The sequence below is a fragment of the Rhipicephalus sanguineus genome, chromosome 6, assembly GCF_013339695.2.
Source record: "Rhipicephalus sanguineus isolate Rsan-2018 chromosome 6, BIME_Rsan_1.4, whole genome shotgun sequence".
NCBI classification, from domain to species: Eukaryota; Metazoa; Arthropoda; class Arachnida; order Ixodida; family Ixodidae; genus Rhipicephalus; species Rhipicephalus sanguineus.
In genome coordinates, this window is record NC_051181.1 from 139,702,036 (window position 1) to 139,718,122 (window position 16,087).

The window sequence follows — 16,087 nt, forward strand, 5'->3', positions numbered from 1 at the left end:
AAGGCGAGATAAATCGTGGGGTAAATTTGTCTGCACACACACGCATCATCTACAAAATATCAACTGTTAGTATAGCCTAGAACAAATTTAATATTAAATTTAAAGCGCCTGTCGCGCAGCTGCACGCGAAACGCCCCACCTCCCGACATCGACGCTAATTTGGTTTCAATTGGTTTTAATGCAAACAACCAAGAGCAACCTGTATCACAAGTGTGTGTTGGGTGTCATAATCCTTGCGAGCACTCTCTCCTGGTAGACCTTTTCAACAGAAAGAAAGGGCACCTCCTTCATGGACTGGAGTGCAAAGGCTGACGTCCTTACCTCGGCAGTGCATTTCGGGGGGGGGGGGGGGGGGGGGGGGGGGCACGCATATTTATAACATCCCAGAGGGGATTATAGCACCACCCAGGGAGCCTTCGTTGAAAAGTGTTTACAGCGCGGTGCTATGTTTGCACAAAAACCATTGTGGGTCCCACGTCATTCGACGTTCCTTGAAACCAAAACTACGACTGGGCGCTACAAAACAGTCTCCAAATATTGGCAAATCACCGTCGCGCGCTCGCGCAAACGAGGTTTCCAGCAGTGATAAGTGGGCTGTTGGCTACTCATTGCAAAAATCAAAAATAAAAATAAGATGTAAAATTTTTGTCAGTACTCCTTTAACATGCACCTATATCTAAGCAAACAGGCCTATAGCATTTTGCCTCCATCAAAAGGCGGCTTCCGCGGCTGGCATACGATTCCGCGACCTTCGCGCCGTTAGTCGAGCGCCATGGTTAACCACTAGACCTCTGCGGCGGGGCTGTAACACCACACAAAGCTTTCGTAAAAGCCGCCCCAGGCTGTGTCCCAAAATCCTCCTTCATTAGGATTTTCAATACATGGCGACGAGTCGACGCATCCCAAGTTTCGTATCGTTTCCCGGTCTGCCGAGCGCAATGTATCAATGTATGCATTCGCCCCTGCCGCATGGCGATATGCAGACGCGCGCTGTCGGAAGTTGCATTCGGTGACTAACAGCTGCGATCGGAGCCGCCAAGGCCAAATGCTCGATAGCACGCCGTCTGGCGCTTCTCCAACGCGTCGTGCTCAGATAAGCGAGATTCAGTAGAGAGGTGGACGCTGTCGCGGCAGCGAATTGATTCCGCTAACATGGCGACCCGAACGATGGACGAACGAGAGGTGCCCAGTGGCTCGGGGGATCTCGACCCGCGTCTACAGCAAGCCAACGCCTTCTTACCCGTGCAACTCGTGCCCTCGCGACGCGGAGGCTTCAAGGCTAAGTACGGTGGCTTCATGTTTAACATGGAAACGAGCAGAGGCAGTCGCCGCCACTGGCACTGCGAAGTGCGAGGCTGCAAGTCTCGGCTCACGACGGACGACTACGGCGGCGATCACGTAGTGTTCAAGCTTACGGCGCACAACGAAGACGTTCATGAGCGGGCGGCCGGCGAAAAGAAACGACGGCGTAGCGAAGCCGCCTTCAGGCAACAGGTGAGGTTTCCGTGATTCTCGGGCGCTTCAGTTTTTCGTGTGCGATTGCAAACAGTGCACCCGAGTGCGTAGTGTGCAGTGCCAGCATGTGTGCGCTCGTCGTGAAGTCGCCGTCGCGCTGACTCGCACCACGACCGAGCAAGCGGCTTCATAGTTTCGAAGTCACTGTTTCCAGGATTCTCTTTTTCTTAGGGGGATGCCTCTACTTTGACCGGAAAATGGAGTTCCGGTGTCAGCGGGCTTTTATAGTTTTAATCGACAGCGTGTTCGAACATGCAGACGTGTCTGGGCAAGTTGATTTGACAGCGCACGATAGTAATGACCATTGATCGTTAACCAAAAGTTAGATGAACTACTGGAAACGATATTAGATGTCAATGTGCTTCAAAGCTTTGCAATGTGGTTTTCGGCAGTTATGACAATGTGTATGAACGAGGGGCATGGTTTTAGATAAGGCGAGTAAATATCGAAGGCTCCGCGATCGTCGATAGGCCACTCTTTGTTGTTGCGTGAAGCTTCGTTTAAGCGCTCACTCTATATTAAAGTGTTAAAGGGGTACTGATACGAAAATTTTCAGTTGTCGTTTTATTGCGTCAAATGAAAGGCCAAGCCCTCAAGAGCCTAGAAAACGTACTGCTAAGCGTGAGTGCAACTCGAAAAAGTGGTTAGACTATGTTTTTAAAAGCCAAATTCGGTTTCTATTGTACCCTGACGTCACAACATGGTATTCGCTTCTCGTCACGTGCTCGCGCAAGGTACCGTGATGTTTCCACAGCCGCTTCGCCCTGTGACTCCGTTGGTGACGCACAAGCGGCCATTCTGAATGTTTTGGTGGCGCAGAAGCGGCCATTTTGGAAGTTTTGGTAATTGACGACATCAGCCAGACTGCGGCCTGAAGTCATCAGAATTAGTAATGTAGCCTGATGTCAAACTAGTGTCGATGTCAGTAGGTGGGCCATGGAAAATGTTACCTTAATATCAAGATAAAATATCTGCATTTGTTGAGCTTCGCACTTGCTCAGAGCCGTTTCTGTATACAAGAGATTGTATGGAAGAGTAAACTTCCTCTCGAAAAATGGTGTCAGTACCCCTTTAATTGAAATATTTCCTTATGATTTGATTCAAATTTGAAGCTTCGGATTTCTTATGAGTACTCAGCAGGTGTGAGCAAGAGCAATCTTGTAGTTAGCGGAATGTTTGTGGCGAAAACTGAGAACAAGGAAAAGAAAGAACAAGTAGAAGATAGGATAGGACTCGTTTTTTCTTCGTTATCAGTCTGCGCCACAAACCTTTCGTTAAGACGAGGCGGTAATGCGGGTTGGTTGGTTTTGATCAGAGTTGTACGTAAAGCGTTAAAAATTATCGATTACTTGCAATCAGTTTCATTTTTTGTAATTTTGTAATATAATCAATTACTTTTTTGAAACTGTAACGTTCCGGGTAATTCAATTACATTTTTTATAACTGATTACCGGTAATCAATTATCTTTTTTTTTTTTCAAAATGAAGTTGTAACTAGTCTTCTACGGCAGTTCACGTGCCGAAAAACATGCGACCGCTCTGCAGGGACGCCCCGTCCTCTCAGACGCGGAGTCCCTGTACAAAGCCTATTTTTTCACCTTTTCCTTGGCCTTACCTGCAACACCTTAGCCGAACGAGCAACAGCGAAGAGCGACGCTTTATAATGGACATTGACACTAGCAGCGAAGCACTACGCAACTACGGGCTGGTGCGCAAGGAGTTCCTACGTCATAATACCGCCCTTCCCTCCAACGCATGCGCTGAGAGTGTGTTCAGTGTATCAGCTGACCTCTTAACGAGGAAACGTGGGAGAATCAGCCGCGGCAACTTTGAAAAACAACTCCTGTTGAAAGTTAACAACGTGTAACACTATATCACAGAAGCCATGGTAAGCCTCCCAGCCTTCACGCAAGCCTTCATCCTTCTCTCTATCATGCAAGCCACAATAGTTCCTTGTAGTTTGAGTAAACTTGTGTTATTGCGCTACAGCAATAAAATTCTAAACGAAAGTAATGCAAAAGTATTTTATTACATTTCTGTAGTTGCTCAGTTACTTTTCCGGGGCTCTAATTGACCACTCTTATCAGTTACATTTTAAAAGGAAGTTATTGAAATTGTAATCGATTACTTATTTCCTGTAACGTGTACAAGTATGGTTGTGGTAACTGCAGCATTCACTTCTGCAGCGTGAAAAAATGAAGACACAGACACAAGAGAGAACATGAAGACAGGACGGGCGCTATACATCAACTGACAGTGGACGTCTAGCGCCCGTCCTTTTGCTGTCTAGCGCCCGTCCTGTTGCGATCTAGCGATCGTCCTATTGCTGTCTCGCGCCCGTCCTGTTGATGACTAGCGCCCGTCCTGTCTCCGTGTCCTCTCTTGTGTCTCTGTCCTTATTTTCTTCGCTAGAGAAATGAATGCCAGTTTTCGTTAAGCTACGCACCAACTTGCCCACCGTTTTACTCTGTCAAAATTATACAGTCGGTTATAACCTAAGGGTAAATAAATATTTCCCCCCCAGAACTGCAGTGCATCTGCCATTCGTCTGTGCAAGAAAGTCGTTCTGGGTCATTTCCGTTCACACCTTAAGTACTTTTTCTCTGCTAATGTAAATACTGCGCATGTTAAAAATAACAAGTTCGTCGTCCCTACTTAAAATGTTACGTTTGGCTGAGATTGATGTCGGAATCTTTGCTGAAATTTGGCAGGAAGCTCGAGTTTTTCACTGAAAACCAGCGACATGAACATGGGTCTGTATGCGAAAATCAGCTACCTGATTGCGTGAAAGGTGCTGGACGTCACGAAAATGAGCACATGCCATTGGATGAGGCATCTATGCAAATTCTTTCTGGGTGAGACAACAACGCTCATGGGAGGAGCTTACATTTATTCTTACGTTGTAACTGACTATAGAACTTCCGCGCGCTTGGTGCCGTTTGTAATTATGGTTGACGGATAACTTTTGTTGCCAATCCATATAATGTTGCCAATCCGTGGGTTTCCTGTAAAGGTTGGTTATCGAGTTATCCCCATTCCTCCCATAGGAGGCTCGGGCGGCTCGGGCACCAACATGGGTGTGTGGAGAAAGGGGGAGTGGTCCCCCCCCCCCCTTCCCTCGCAAGCATCTGTGGGGGGGCCAAGTCTGCCTCATAGATTTACTCGGTCGGACCTGTTTCGTTAAAGTGCAAGAATATGGCCATGCAGGTTGTTGACGATAGTAGCTGCCAAGGACCAATGATGTTAGATTCTGAGAACAGTATATAGTATACTTCCCACATTTATCCCGGTAAGCCGGGACCCAAAGGCAGGCCGATGTGGGAAGGACGTCATCGCTTCATTTTCATTTTTGCATCCATACTCTACGATGCACATTTTCTTTCGAACTCGACCAACGGAGTGGAGGGGACGAGACTTCCCCAACCCTCACCCTAATGGGGAACCCTGCGTAAGCCTATGCACCCAGCACGTCTCCACACGCAGTAGGCGCCTACGAGTAGAGGGATCAGTGAACGTAACAGAAGTCTACAAGGACTCTTTGTGGGCTACACTGGCGTTTAAGCATACTTTTACCAAAGGGGTACTGACAAGAAATTTTTTCAGTTGTTTTCTTGCGTCAAATGAATGGTCGCGAGCCCTTAAGATCCTGGTAAATGAGCTGCCAAGCTCGATTTCACGCTGAAAGAATTCATTACGTGTTTTTAAAGGCTACTTTCGGTTCCAACTGTACCCTGACGTTACGTCACGGTGAGCTTCTCGTCATGTGCTCGCGTAATATATAACACATCGTGATGTTTCCACAGCCGCTACGCTTCGTGGCTCCGTTGGTGACGCACAAGTGGCCATTTAGTATGTTTTGGAACCTGACGTCATCACTCATGGTGCCTGAATTCACCAGAATTGATACTGTAGCCTGACGTCACGCTAGTGTTTGTGTGAGTAGGTGCGCCATACGAAAATTGACTTTAATTACAAGGTGAAATGTGTTTTCAGCATTTCCTGAGCTTAACACTTCCCACAACCGTCTCTGTATACAAGAGATTGGTATCATGGAGTAACGTGAGCTTCGAAATTGGTGACAGTACCCCTTCAATAAACTTAGTCATGATGATGATGATGATGATGATGATGACGTACAACAATGCGCGCTTGCAGCCCACCAGGAAGATCAGGCGACTTCAGCTACATCTTGGAAGACCACATCGACGACCAGTACTGCTGGCGCTGCAAGTACGTGCAGTGCAAAGGAAAATGCCGCACCGATATCGATGGCCACCTGGTATTCGGGCTGACGAAGCACACGTGCATTCAGCTTGCAAACAAGTACGTATGCCGTGTGCGTGTTTCGCGGCACCTGAATGGCCAGCCAGTGTTTGCCTTGGCCTACGCGGGAGTACACTCTAAGAAAAAAAAAAGGGGGGAGTTCTTTTACTTTGTCCGCGAGTACTGACTTACCACTTATACGACTCTCTTTAATGGGACACGTGAACTCTCCTTGGAGATCATTATACTCTCATCGGAGAGTCGTGGGACCCAAGAGAGAGTTAACGTGTCTCTTTAAGGAGAGTCATATACGCGGAAGTCAGGCCTCACCAAAAAAAGAGTAACACATACTCTTTTTTTTTCTTTAGGGTTTAAGAGCGTAGAGGCTCATTTCTTGCCACCCGATGGTGTCGGGTCGACGGTTGGAGAATTCGAGGCGGAAAAGCAGAGAGACAAGACAAAGGCAAAGTAGCCTGAATACCAAGGTTCCTCTATTGTATAGCACAGAGAGTTAAGCTACGAATTAAATTTTGTTTTATAAAGGCAGAACAGCTTAATTCAGGTAGACAAGGTATTAGGCCGTACTTCTAACACACTTGAGCTTTGTGGAACACGACGTGACGGCCATGTTGAACTTCCTGTATAAGCAGCAGGTCTGAGAACTGGCTAACCTCCCTCCCTGTCTTTCCGTCTGTTTCCTCCTCCTCCAACCTTTAGGAAGCCTGTACAGCAACTGTAACACTAGGTGAACGTACGTCTCATACGAAATTCCCCATAATGCGTAGAGCTCTGAGTCAGAGTTGCACTGAGTTAGAGTTTATGCATCTTTTTTTTTTCAGCAGCTCGCCTCGTGACCAACCTCTCTCGAGTCAACACACGCCTGCAAGTCCACGAAAAGGTGTGGCAGATACCAGCACTGATGCTAACGCGCATCAAAGGCAACAGGCACGTGGAAAATGCGGATATCAGCGAAGACAGCTGTGGCAGCCAGGGACGGAAAAGCGCACAGGGACTACCTCCTCGAAAGAAAGTCAGGAAGCTTGACTCATCTGAGAGCGATGACGAGGATGACGAAAGCTCGAGAAGAGGTGACGACGAAGAAGACGAAGGGAAAGTCGCCAGGTTCGCGATCGAGCGGCGGTGGTAGGAGCAACGTGGGCAGCCATCGGTAGCGTCGCGAGCGCCGCCAGAGTGCTGGAAACGATGTCCGGCTCGTGCTCATGCGCCCAGAACAAGCTCCTAGCAGCGGTTTACCAGGGGGTTACGGTCTTCTACTTAAGGAAGAGAATTTGTTGAAGGTACAAATGCGTAACGAACTCCAGAGAGGCAGGCTGCTGAAGGGTCAGATGAAGGACGATCCTCCCACGCAAGAATTATTCCGCGATATGTTGCGGGGCCCTCATTGAGGTTAAGGTGTATTTTCAGTGGAAGCAATGCGAGATATATCTCCCCAACGCTGACTTCACGGTGTAGAGACTATTGGTCATCCCTTGTGCAGCTGTCCCCGAATTTCAACAACATCGTCGGAATCTTCAGCGTGCCTTCAGGAGACTCGGCGATCGGCCTTGAAAAATGTCGGGGGCCTGGCCTCACAACACAACAGCCCAGAAAACCACACGAGCCCTCCTGCAGTACTTGAAGGCACAAAAATTTAGCGACCGCCTGTGATAAGCTGCACTGTGTGCGTGTTGTGAAATGTGTGTGTGTGTGTCTCTCTCTCTCTTTCACTGCATCATTCCGCACCCTTTATGTAGGGTAGCAAACTGGACGTACTCTAGTTCACCTCCCTGCCTTTTCTATATTCCTTATTCCTTCTCTCTCTCTCTCTCATTGTACATTGTCGCAAGACCTAAAGGAAAGCTAAATTTAAGTAATCCATCAGTTAGGACTGGTACCTACTACTTAAAAACTCTCTCTTCGTTAACTTTGCCACGATATCTTCACTGTTTGAACAGAAAGAAATGAAGGTCATTATTTCATATTTGAATTTGAAACTGTCTGCCAGTGTGTCGTCACGGATCCCAAAGTCTTTTCTCTCACTATGTAATTCATTTTGACCCATAAAGAAGTACATGGGCAATAGCGGACGCGGTCATAATCTACGATGTCGTCGCCACCGGTATTTTCTTTTTCGCGGGCTCTCCTGTCTTACGATGCCCCTTCTCGCGGCAAGAGTGGTACAGTAGTAAAGGGTATTGTAAAATGATTATTTCCTAATATTATAGATTTTAGTATGGTGCATACTGACAACTATAAATAATATTTTTGTCTTGTTTGTTTATGCTACGGCGTTGTGGTCTGCTCTGACTTGATTCGTCGAAGTAAAATGTGCTCTCCGTTTGTTCTCGCCTGTACCATAAAATGTTTTCCGTTTCCTTATTGTTTATTTGTTCTTTACTTGGTGGCTAACCGAAGTATTCTGTCACATCTATTTCTCTCTCTCTCTTTCTTTTTTTTTGCCGCTGATTCGGGGTCGCCTTCGCGAACTTTCAGCGTCTGGCATGGTACAATCAAAGCGGCAAGTTAAGTGCAAAAAAAAAAAAGGAAACTTGGAAAGGAAGAACCCTCGAGTGAATTCAATTACAGGTAATGATCATGGCACCAGTGATGAGTACTTGTAGCCACAGGCGTGCGTACGGGAAAATGGGGGAGGGGGCAAGGGGGGGGGGAGGCCGCCCCTCCTAAGCATCTATGACCGGGGGGGGGGGGGGGCATACGTTTACTCTGTCGAACCTGTCCCGTCATTGTTTAAAGAGTAAGGTTATGGACACGCATGTTTTTGACGATAATGGCGACCGAAGGCCGTTGATGTTACATTCCAAGAACTGTATACCTCCCATCTTTACTTCAGCAACGTCAGGGACCAAAGGCAGGCCATTGTTATTAGCACGTCATCGCTTCAATTTCATTTGTTTCTATTCATTTTGAAGCATGCTGTCCGTTGAACTCGACCGCAAAAAATGGGGGGTGGTGGAGGACGGGTGAAGGAGGGGGGGGTTTGCTGCGTGAAACACGTACAGAAATGCGGCCATCGCAGGTGCGCCGGTGCCGCGCGTATTTGTATGCGCCGTTTTCCAACAAATGGTGCTCAATCGATCGTAGTCTTGTCGGCGATGCGCCATTTCTGACGTGGCAATCTGACCTTTTATCGAGGTGGCTTGTTCTTTCACGTTGCCTCATTGCATTGTTGCCTGGTTACGAACGCATGACCGTCTTTGTTGCCGATAGCAGCTGAAGTGTTGCGCCGCTAAGCACATGGATGAAGTTACTATGCCCGGCATGGAGGAAGGAATCAGTTAGGAGGGGGCCTTGCGCAATGCGATAGAAAGAAGAAAAAGTTGTAGGTCAAGCACGCACAAGCCCAGCTTTGCCTGCACCGATTTTGCCGATAGGAAAAGGGCTCCTGGATTTTATTTTATAGGATATATTTTTTACTGTCCACGAGTCAGCGTTTGCCCTCAATCGAAATCAAGGAAAAGAAGCTGTGGGGGCGACTTTGGTGCGCACGCTATTTACAAAGAATAGGGGTTCGGAACGCTAACCCAAAGGGTTGATAGCGTACAAAAACGCGAATGCGTATACGCGAAGCTCAAAGTATCCTATTCTAATGCTGCTAATTAGCAGGGTCCACCGCTGTTATCTTATGACATCGTCGTGTGACAACATGTTGCGTGACAGCACCAATTCTGACAGTCTGTGACGACATGGAAGATGTCATCTACGATCACGCGACTTTTCGCTTCGTTCGTGCTGACGCAGCCACCGGCAGTCACTTTTCGCGTTTCAAGAGGCATCAAAGGTTTTCGCTATGTAAGAATCAGTCACCAGCACGGAAACGCGTTGCACGTTTTCGGGTGGCGCTCGGAAGCCGCTTGACTGTAAAGGATAGCACTTTAACTGCCGTAACAAAGACGCGCTGACCTCGCCTGACCCGGAGTCAGGTATACAGGCTATTGTAAAGAGGCCGCGAGTTAAAGAATAAAAAACAGGAGCCCACCCCCAAACAGGGAAATGGGGGCAAGCGAAGGTTGGCGTAGGCGTGCCTGACCTTGCTATCTTTCTTTATAGTTAGCGGCCGTCCTGGGAACGCTGTTTTCGGGCTGAGCCGGCTTGGCGTCTTTCGTGTTCTTCCCGCCGTTCGTCACGCTGATCAGCCTGTAGAACGGCCCAACGAAAGGACCATCACGCGATCATGGAAACGCGGGTAAGGAATTCAATTTTGTCGAAGCTGAAAATTTCCTAAAATGTACAATTCCTGATATCGACCTTTTGCGGGGTCCAGCAGATCGCTTGTAGTCCGCCAAAGCGATATATTTCAATGAAGCGTTCATAGCAAGTGTACTGCTTCCCAATTGTTTTTTGCATTGACAGTAGAAGGCACTCGTATGCTTCAGTTCTGTTCACATTGGACAAGCATGGGCGCTTTCGGACCGGTGGGGAGCCGTGCTCAAATACCCGCGCCGGAAAGAAAATTTGTTTTGTTTTATTTATTGCTTCTTTCGTGCGCGTCAGCTGTGGGTGAGGACGGTTTTTTGTGGGTAAGGAGAGCTTTTTTTTTTTTTTTTGCACACCGCCATCACCAGCTTCACAGGTCAGTAAATACAAGCTTCGATCGCATAATAGCTTTTATTTTTCTCAACTTGGTGGCGCACAGGTCACCGCCCTGTTACAATGGACACGCTCACAACATACATCCATCATACGCTTCCCCAGCTGCGCGGTCTGCGCCGCGTGGGAACCGGCTTAGGGAACCATCGGCGCCTGGCGCAGCTTTGCCGACTTGACTTGACGAAACGTAACCGCCGCTTGCCCGTGCGCCCAGAACATTGGAGTATAACTGAGTCTACGCGCCTGGCGTATTTCACAAGTTACGTATTTTACAAACGAAGGCCACTTTCTGAAGACCCTTGCACGTATTATAAGTCGGGCATACAAGTCGGACTAGAGGAATCCGGAATATACAGGGCGTTTTTTTTAGACAATAGAGATATCTCATAAAAATTCAGTGACAGTCAGGCTCCTGTCACCTTCGCACATGAACTCTATGTCGAGGCGGAAATTCTTTTCCGCAGCTAAAATGACATTGACGCGACCAATTAACAAAACGTGTTAATTAACTCTTTAATTATTCACTTGAGGGCAGGTGTTTATATTACGAAGTTGTAGTGCGTGCCAATTCATGGCATACCTATTTTTTTAGAAATCACAAAAGTTGCATGTAGTTCGAGATATTCGTAATCGAATTTCAAGGGCGAAATCGAAACTGACCGCGCCCGTCGCGCACAAAGCGCGGCGAAACACCGGAATGACACGTGACAGGGAAGTGATGTAATTTGAATGTAGGTGCACCAAAACAGAATCCGGTCAGAAAAATCGGCACGCATCTTGAAATACAGTCGTAGACAGCTTAATGTTTGCGCGCGATGGGTGGTGCCTATCTGTTTCTTTCTTAAGCTATAAAGAGGTGCGAAAAACTATCGCGCCTGTCTGCAAGATGAAGCGCCGCAGCGGCTGCCCCTGAGTTTTATGCTTCCCAGGCAAAGAGAAGGTTGATACTGCGGTTTTCTTGAGCACAGTTCGAAAGAAACAGATACGCACCAAACACTACGCGTGAGAGTAGCGCGATGTGTGGGCACAAGTGAGATGACTTGCAACTTTTCACGAAACCATACGGCCACGGCGCGCCGTCATTCAAATTACGTCACTCCAATATGACGGGTAGGTCTGATCTAATGTAACAGAACGGCCGCGTTTCGTGCGCGCCTTGCGCGGTTAGTTTTGATTTCGCCCATGAAGTTCGAAGACGGATATCTCGAAGTACGTGCAACTTTCGTGATTTCTAAAAAATGGGCATGGCATAAATTGGCGCGCTCTACAACTTTGTAATATAAACACTTGCACTCAAGTCAATAATTTAGAGGTTGATTAGCGAGCTTTTGTTAATTAGTGGCTGCAGTGTCATTTTAACTAAGGCAAAGTCTATCCGCCTCAACGTGGAGTTCGTGTGCGAAATGAACAACAGCCTTACACTCACACAATAGATCGAGTAAAAAGGGCCCGTCTTTCTGTCCCACAACAACAATCGTCATATGGCTTGCTTGCGTTTCCTTTCTTGAAAACTCAGCGCTGGCCACTTTCCTGCCAAGAATGTTATGTCACGCTGATAGCGCACATGTCGTTCGTGACCAGAAAGTGCCGGGCGCACGGCGATAATACAAGGAAAGGAAGGCAAAATAAATTAGAATTATTCTTGTGGGACAAAAAGACGCCCTTTTTACTCGATCTATGCTGTGAGTGTACTGTAATAGGATTTTTATTAAAAAATGTGTATGTTCTAAAAAAAAAAATCCGGCAGATCCCACGCACCGTGGGAATCGATGTAAAGCGAAGCAGCCAGCAAATAGATCCATACATCGCCTTGTTTCTCTTTGAAGAAAATGAAGTCATTCATGTCATGACATCTAGTTCACTATATACCGCATGTACAATCTTTTATATAATCAAACGCATATTCTGGTATATACAATGCATGACCTGTCATTTATGTTTGTCCTGCACTCATGTCATTCCATACCAATTATGGTGTACATCCAGTTAACAAAACCGCCGGAAGCGCACCAAGACAGCGTGATGTAAATCATGCCGTATATGACATGCGTGTTATGATTTCTGCGTTAGGACCTGTCATTTATGTTCGTCATACAGTCACGTCACGCAATACCAGTTTTGGTGTATATCAAGCTAGGGAAACGGCCGGGAGCACACCATGAGCGTGGCATGTAAATCATGCTGTCCATTGTTATGATCGGCCTGCCTGGCTTGGCGCCGCTTTGACGCATGAGACGTTGCGGCTAAGACTACCCTGATTTCTTCCGGGTCAGCGGTTCCAGAGATGCCCCAAGAGCGGCGACAACACGAAGGTCGTTCGTCTAATATTCTCAGGTTGTCTGCGCCCCTCGTAAAACCCTTTGGGCACGCCTGACCGACTGACAGTTTAGGAAGAGTTGTTGGCCGTCGAGGCGGCTTGCTTTGTCGTCAAGGTGCCCCGGACAAAGGACCCAGCGTCTGGGAACCGTCTGCGGATGCATTTCCCACGTTCCCCGTGGCGCCTTGTTGCCGCTGTTTCCACAACACGTGGCCTGCCTGGCGCTGCATACCCATCATTGCAACAGACTACGAAATTGACTTCCACGTAAGACTCAACGTCTTCGTGCTGTGCCGTGTGTGCGCGGTGGGCAGTGTTTTTTCCCTCGCCATGGGACGAACTGGATGTGCCTCTTTCTCCTTTCGTGGGTTGGGAAGGAGGCGGCGTTTCACCTTCCCCTTTTGGGGGCGGAGGTGAAGATGGAAATTTTCATTGGACTGTCTTGGCCTCCATTTTTTTTTCCTACAGGGAACCCTGGGAAGGCCAGGACATAAAATGCGAGCGCCGATGCGCTCCCGTCGAGCTCTCACAAGTTCTCTCAAGCTCTCACGAGCTCCGAGAGCTTCCATGATGCTAACCCCATCATGTAGCAACACGCTACCTGTAAATAAACGTTTACTGTTAACAGCTCCGGGCTCCTCTCCTCGACATCTCCCCGGGACTCTGGCTGGCTCCGGTCCTCTGGGCAGACCCCCGTTTACATCACCATGAAATGCATGTCATGATTATCATGTGACCACCTGACATTAGTGTTCATCATACAGTCGCGTCGCGCAGCAACAATATTGCTGTATGTCAAGCAGACGCGTAACCAGAAATTTTTTTTCGCGAGGAGGGGGGGGGGGGGCTCAACCATACTTTATGTATGTTCGTGCGTGCGTTTGTATGTGTGCGTATATACATGTATATAAGTAAGCAAAACTGAAAATTTTCGGGGGGGGGGGCTGGGACCTCCCCGACCCCCCCCCCCCCCCCTTTTGGCTACGCCCATGATATCAAGCTAACGAAACGGCCACGAGCGCACCATGAGCATGACATGTAAATCATGCCCGACACGGCATGCAGGTCATGATTTTCATTTTACCACCTGCCCTTAGTGTTCATCATACAGCCGCGTCGCGCGACACCAATAATGGCGTATGTCAAGCTAGCGAAACGACCGCGAGCAGTCCATGAGCATGGCATGTAAATCGAGCACTACACGACTGCATGTAATGATTTTCATGTTGCCACCAGTCATTTATGTTCTTCATATAGTCACGTCACTAAATACCAATATTGGAGTATACCAAGCTAGCGAAACGGCCGCGAGCGCCCCATGAGCGTGGTATGTAAATCATGCCCTACATGACATGCCTGTCATGATTTTCACGTTATCACCTGCCATTTATGTTCGTCATACAGTCAGGTCACGCAATACCAGTTTTGGTGTATGTCAAGCTAGCGAAACGGCCGCGAGCAGACCATGAGCGTGGAATGTAAATCATGCATGCCCTACACGACATGCCTGTCATGATTGTCATATTACTACCTGTCATTTTTGTTAGTCGTACAGACACGTTATACAATACCACTTCTGGTGTATATCAAGCTAGCGAAACGGCCGCGAGCGCGACATGAGCTTGGCATGTAAATAAGACAAGCATGTCATGATTTTCATGTTACCACCTGTGATTTATGATCTTCATACACTCACGTCACGAAATACCAATTTTAACGTACGCCAAGCTAGAGAAACGGCCGCTAGCGCACCATAAGCGTGGCATGTAAATCATGCTGTACAAGACATGCATGTCATGATCTTTATGTTACCACATGTGATTTATGTTCTTCATGCAGTCACGTCACGCAATACCAAATTCGGTACATGTCCTGATAGCTAAAGGGCCGCAAGCGCACCATGGGTGGTGTATGTATATCATCGCGTACATGACATGCATGTCATGATTTTCATGTTCCCACCTGTCATTTATGTTCGCCACACAACAATGTCCCGTCGTACCAATTTTGGTGTAATCCATCTATTTAGATGGCTGCGAACGCCCCGAGACCATGTCTTGTAAATCATGCTGTACATACATGCGTGTCATGATTTTCATGTAATGAGCTGTCATTTATGTTCGTCATACAGTCATGTTATGTCATACCAATTTTGGTATACGTCCCATTAACTAAACGGCCAGGAGAGCTTTAAGTCGTAGGCGGATAGATAGATAGATAGATAGATAGATAGATAGATAGATAGATAGATAGATAGATAGATAGATAGATAGATAGATAGATAGATAGATAGATAGATAGATAGATAGATAGATAGATAGATAGATAGATCGAAATACGTGATCGGGATCGGCTCCATTGAGAAGTTTACGCAGATGAGCAAATGCCAAAATTCGACCTGGATTGGGCGCGATACAGATAGAAAGTGCGCCGTGTAACATAACACCCCTGTGTAAACGTTCGGAAAGCCCGCCAATGTTTCCTGGGTTTCTACGTCTGACGTGCGCATCGCTGCGTAGCGCAATGTCGCAATCGGTCGCAATGTGCGCGGATCAGCGCCCGCGCGCTGCAGTCACCGGCTGGGCCGGTGAGGTTCCGTAAGTACGCGTCCCCGCCGCCTGGCGATATGCAGAGACCGCCGCTGTCGGAAGTTACGTCCGTTACGTTCAGTGACTCACAGCTGCGGCGGAGCAGCGAAGGCCATATGCTCGCTAGCGAGCCGTGTGGCGGGCTGTGCTCTTCTCCGACGAGGCGTCGTGCTGAGATTCAGAAGCGAGGAGGAGCACGCCGTCGCTGCACTGAACTGATATCACGGCGACTGTGAAGCTATGGACGAACGAGAGGTGCCCAGCGGCTCGGGGGATCCCGACCCAGGCCTACAGCAAGCCAACGCATTGTTACTCGTGCAAATCGTGCCCTCGAAGCGCGGAGGGTCAAAGGCGAAGCACGGCGGCTTTACGTTTAACATGGAAACCAGCAAAGGCAGTCGACGACACTGGCACTGCGAAGTGCGGGGCTGCAAGTCTCGGCTCACGACGGACGAGTATGGCAGCGATCACGTAGTGTTCAAGCTTACGGCGCACAACGAAGACGTTCATCAGCGGGCGGACAACGAGAAGAAGCGAAGACGTAGCGAAGCCACCTACAGGCAACAGGTGAGTTCTCGGGCGCTTCTGTTTTTCGTGTTCGATTGCAGATCATGCAGCTGGGTGCGTAGTGTGCAGTGTCAGCATATGATGTGCCTTGTGATGTGCGCTCGTCGTGAAGTCATTGAAGTCGCCGTCGCACGGACTCGCGCACCCTCCGAGCGCGTAGTCTTATAGTTTCGAAGTCACTGTAGCCAGGATTTTCTTCTTCGTGGAGGGTTTGGCCGGGAAATTGAGT

At 48.1% G+C, this 16,087-nt stretch overlaps 2 protein-coding genes across 5 annotated transcripts in view; both read left to right on the forward strand.

Moving 5' to 3' along the window:
• The first annotated feature begins 1,151 nt into the window (after positions 1-1,151).
• LOC119397592 (uncharacterized) lies at positions 1,152-6,925 on the forward strand. Its single transcript, XM_049416606.1, has 3 exons — positions 1,152-1,494; positions 5,671-5,842; positions 6,618-6,925. Exons 1-3 carry the CDS (start codon positions 1,153-1,155, stop codon positions 6,923-6,925), a joined length of 822 nt encoding a protein of 273 aa, XP_049272563.1. The 5' UTR covers position 1,152.
• An 8,442-nt stretch (positions 6,926-15,367) lies between these two features.
• LOC119396556 (uncharacterized) overlaps positions 15,368-16,087 on the forward strand; it is a 317,806-nt gene continuing 317,086 nt past the window's right edge. For 2 of the 4 annotated variants that reach the window (XR_007416604.1, XR_007416603.1), the window contains exon 1: positions 15,372-15,858. Coding sequence is in view for 1 of the 4 variants with exons in the window: in XM_037663818.2 (XP_037519746.1) it covers positions 15,532-15,858 (327 nt within the window). In the remaining 3 variants the exon portion in view is untranslated. Of the gene's footprint in view, positions 15,859-16,087 lie in introns of all 4 variants that reach the window. The other 2 variants (XM_037663818.2, XR_007416602.1) reach the window with 2 other exon arrangements.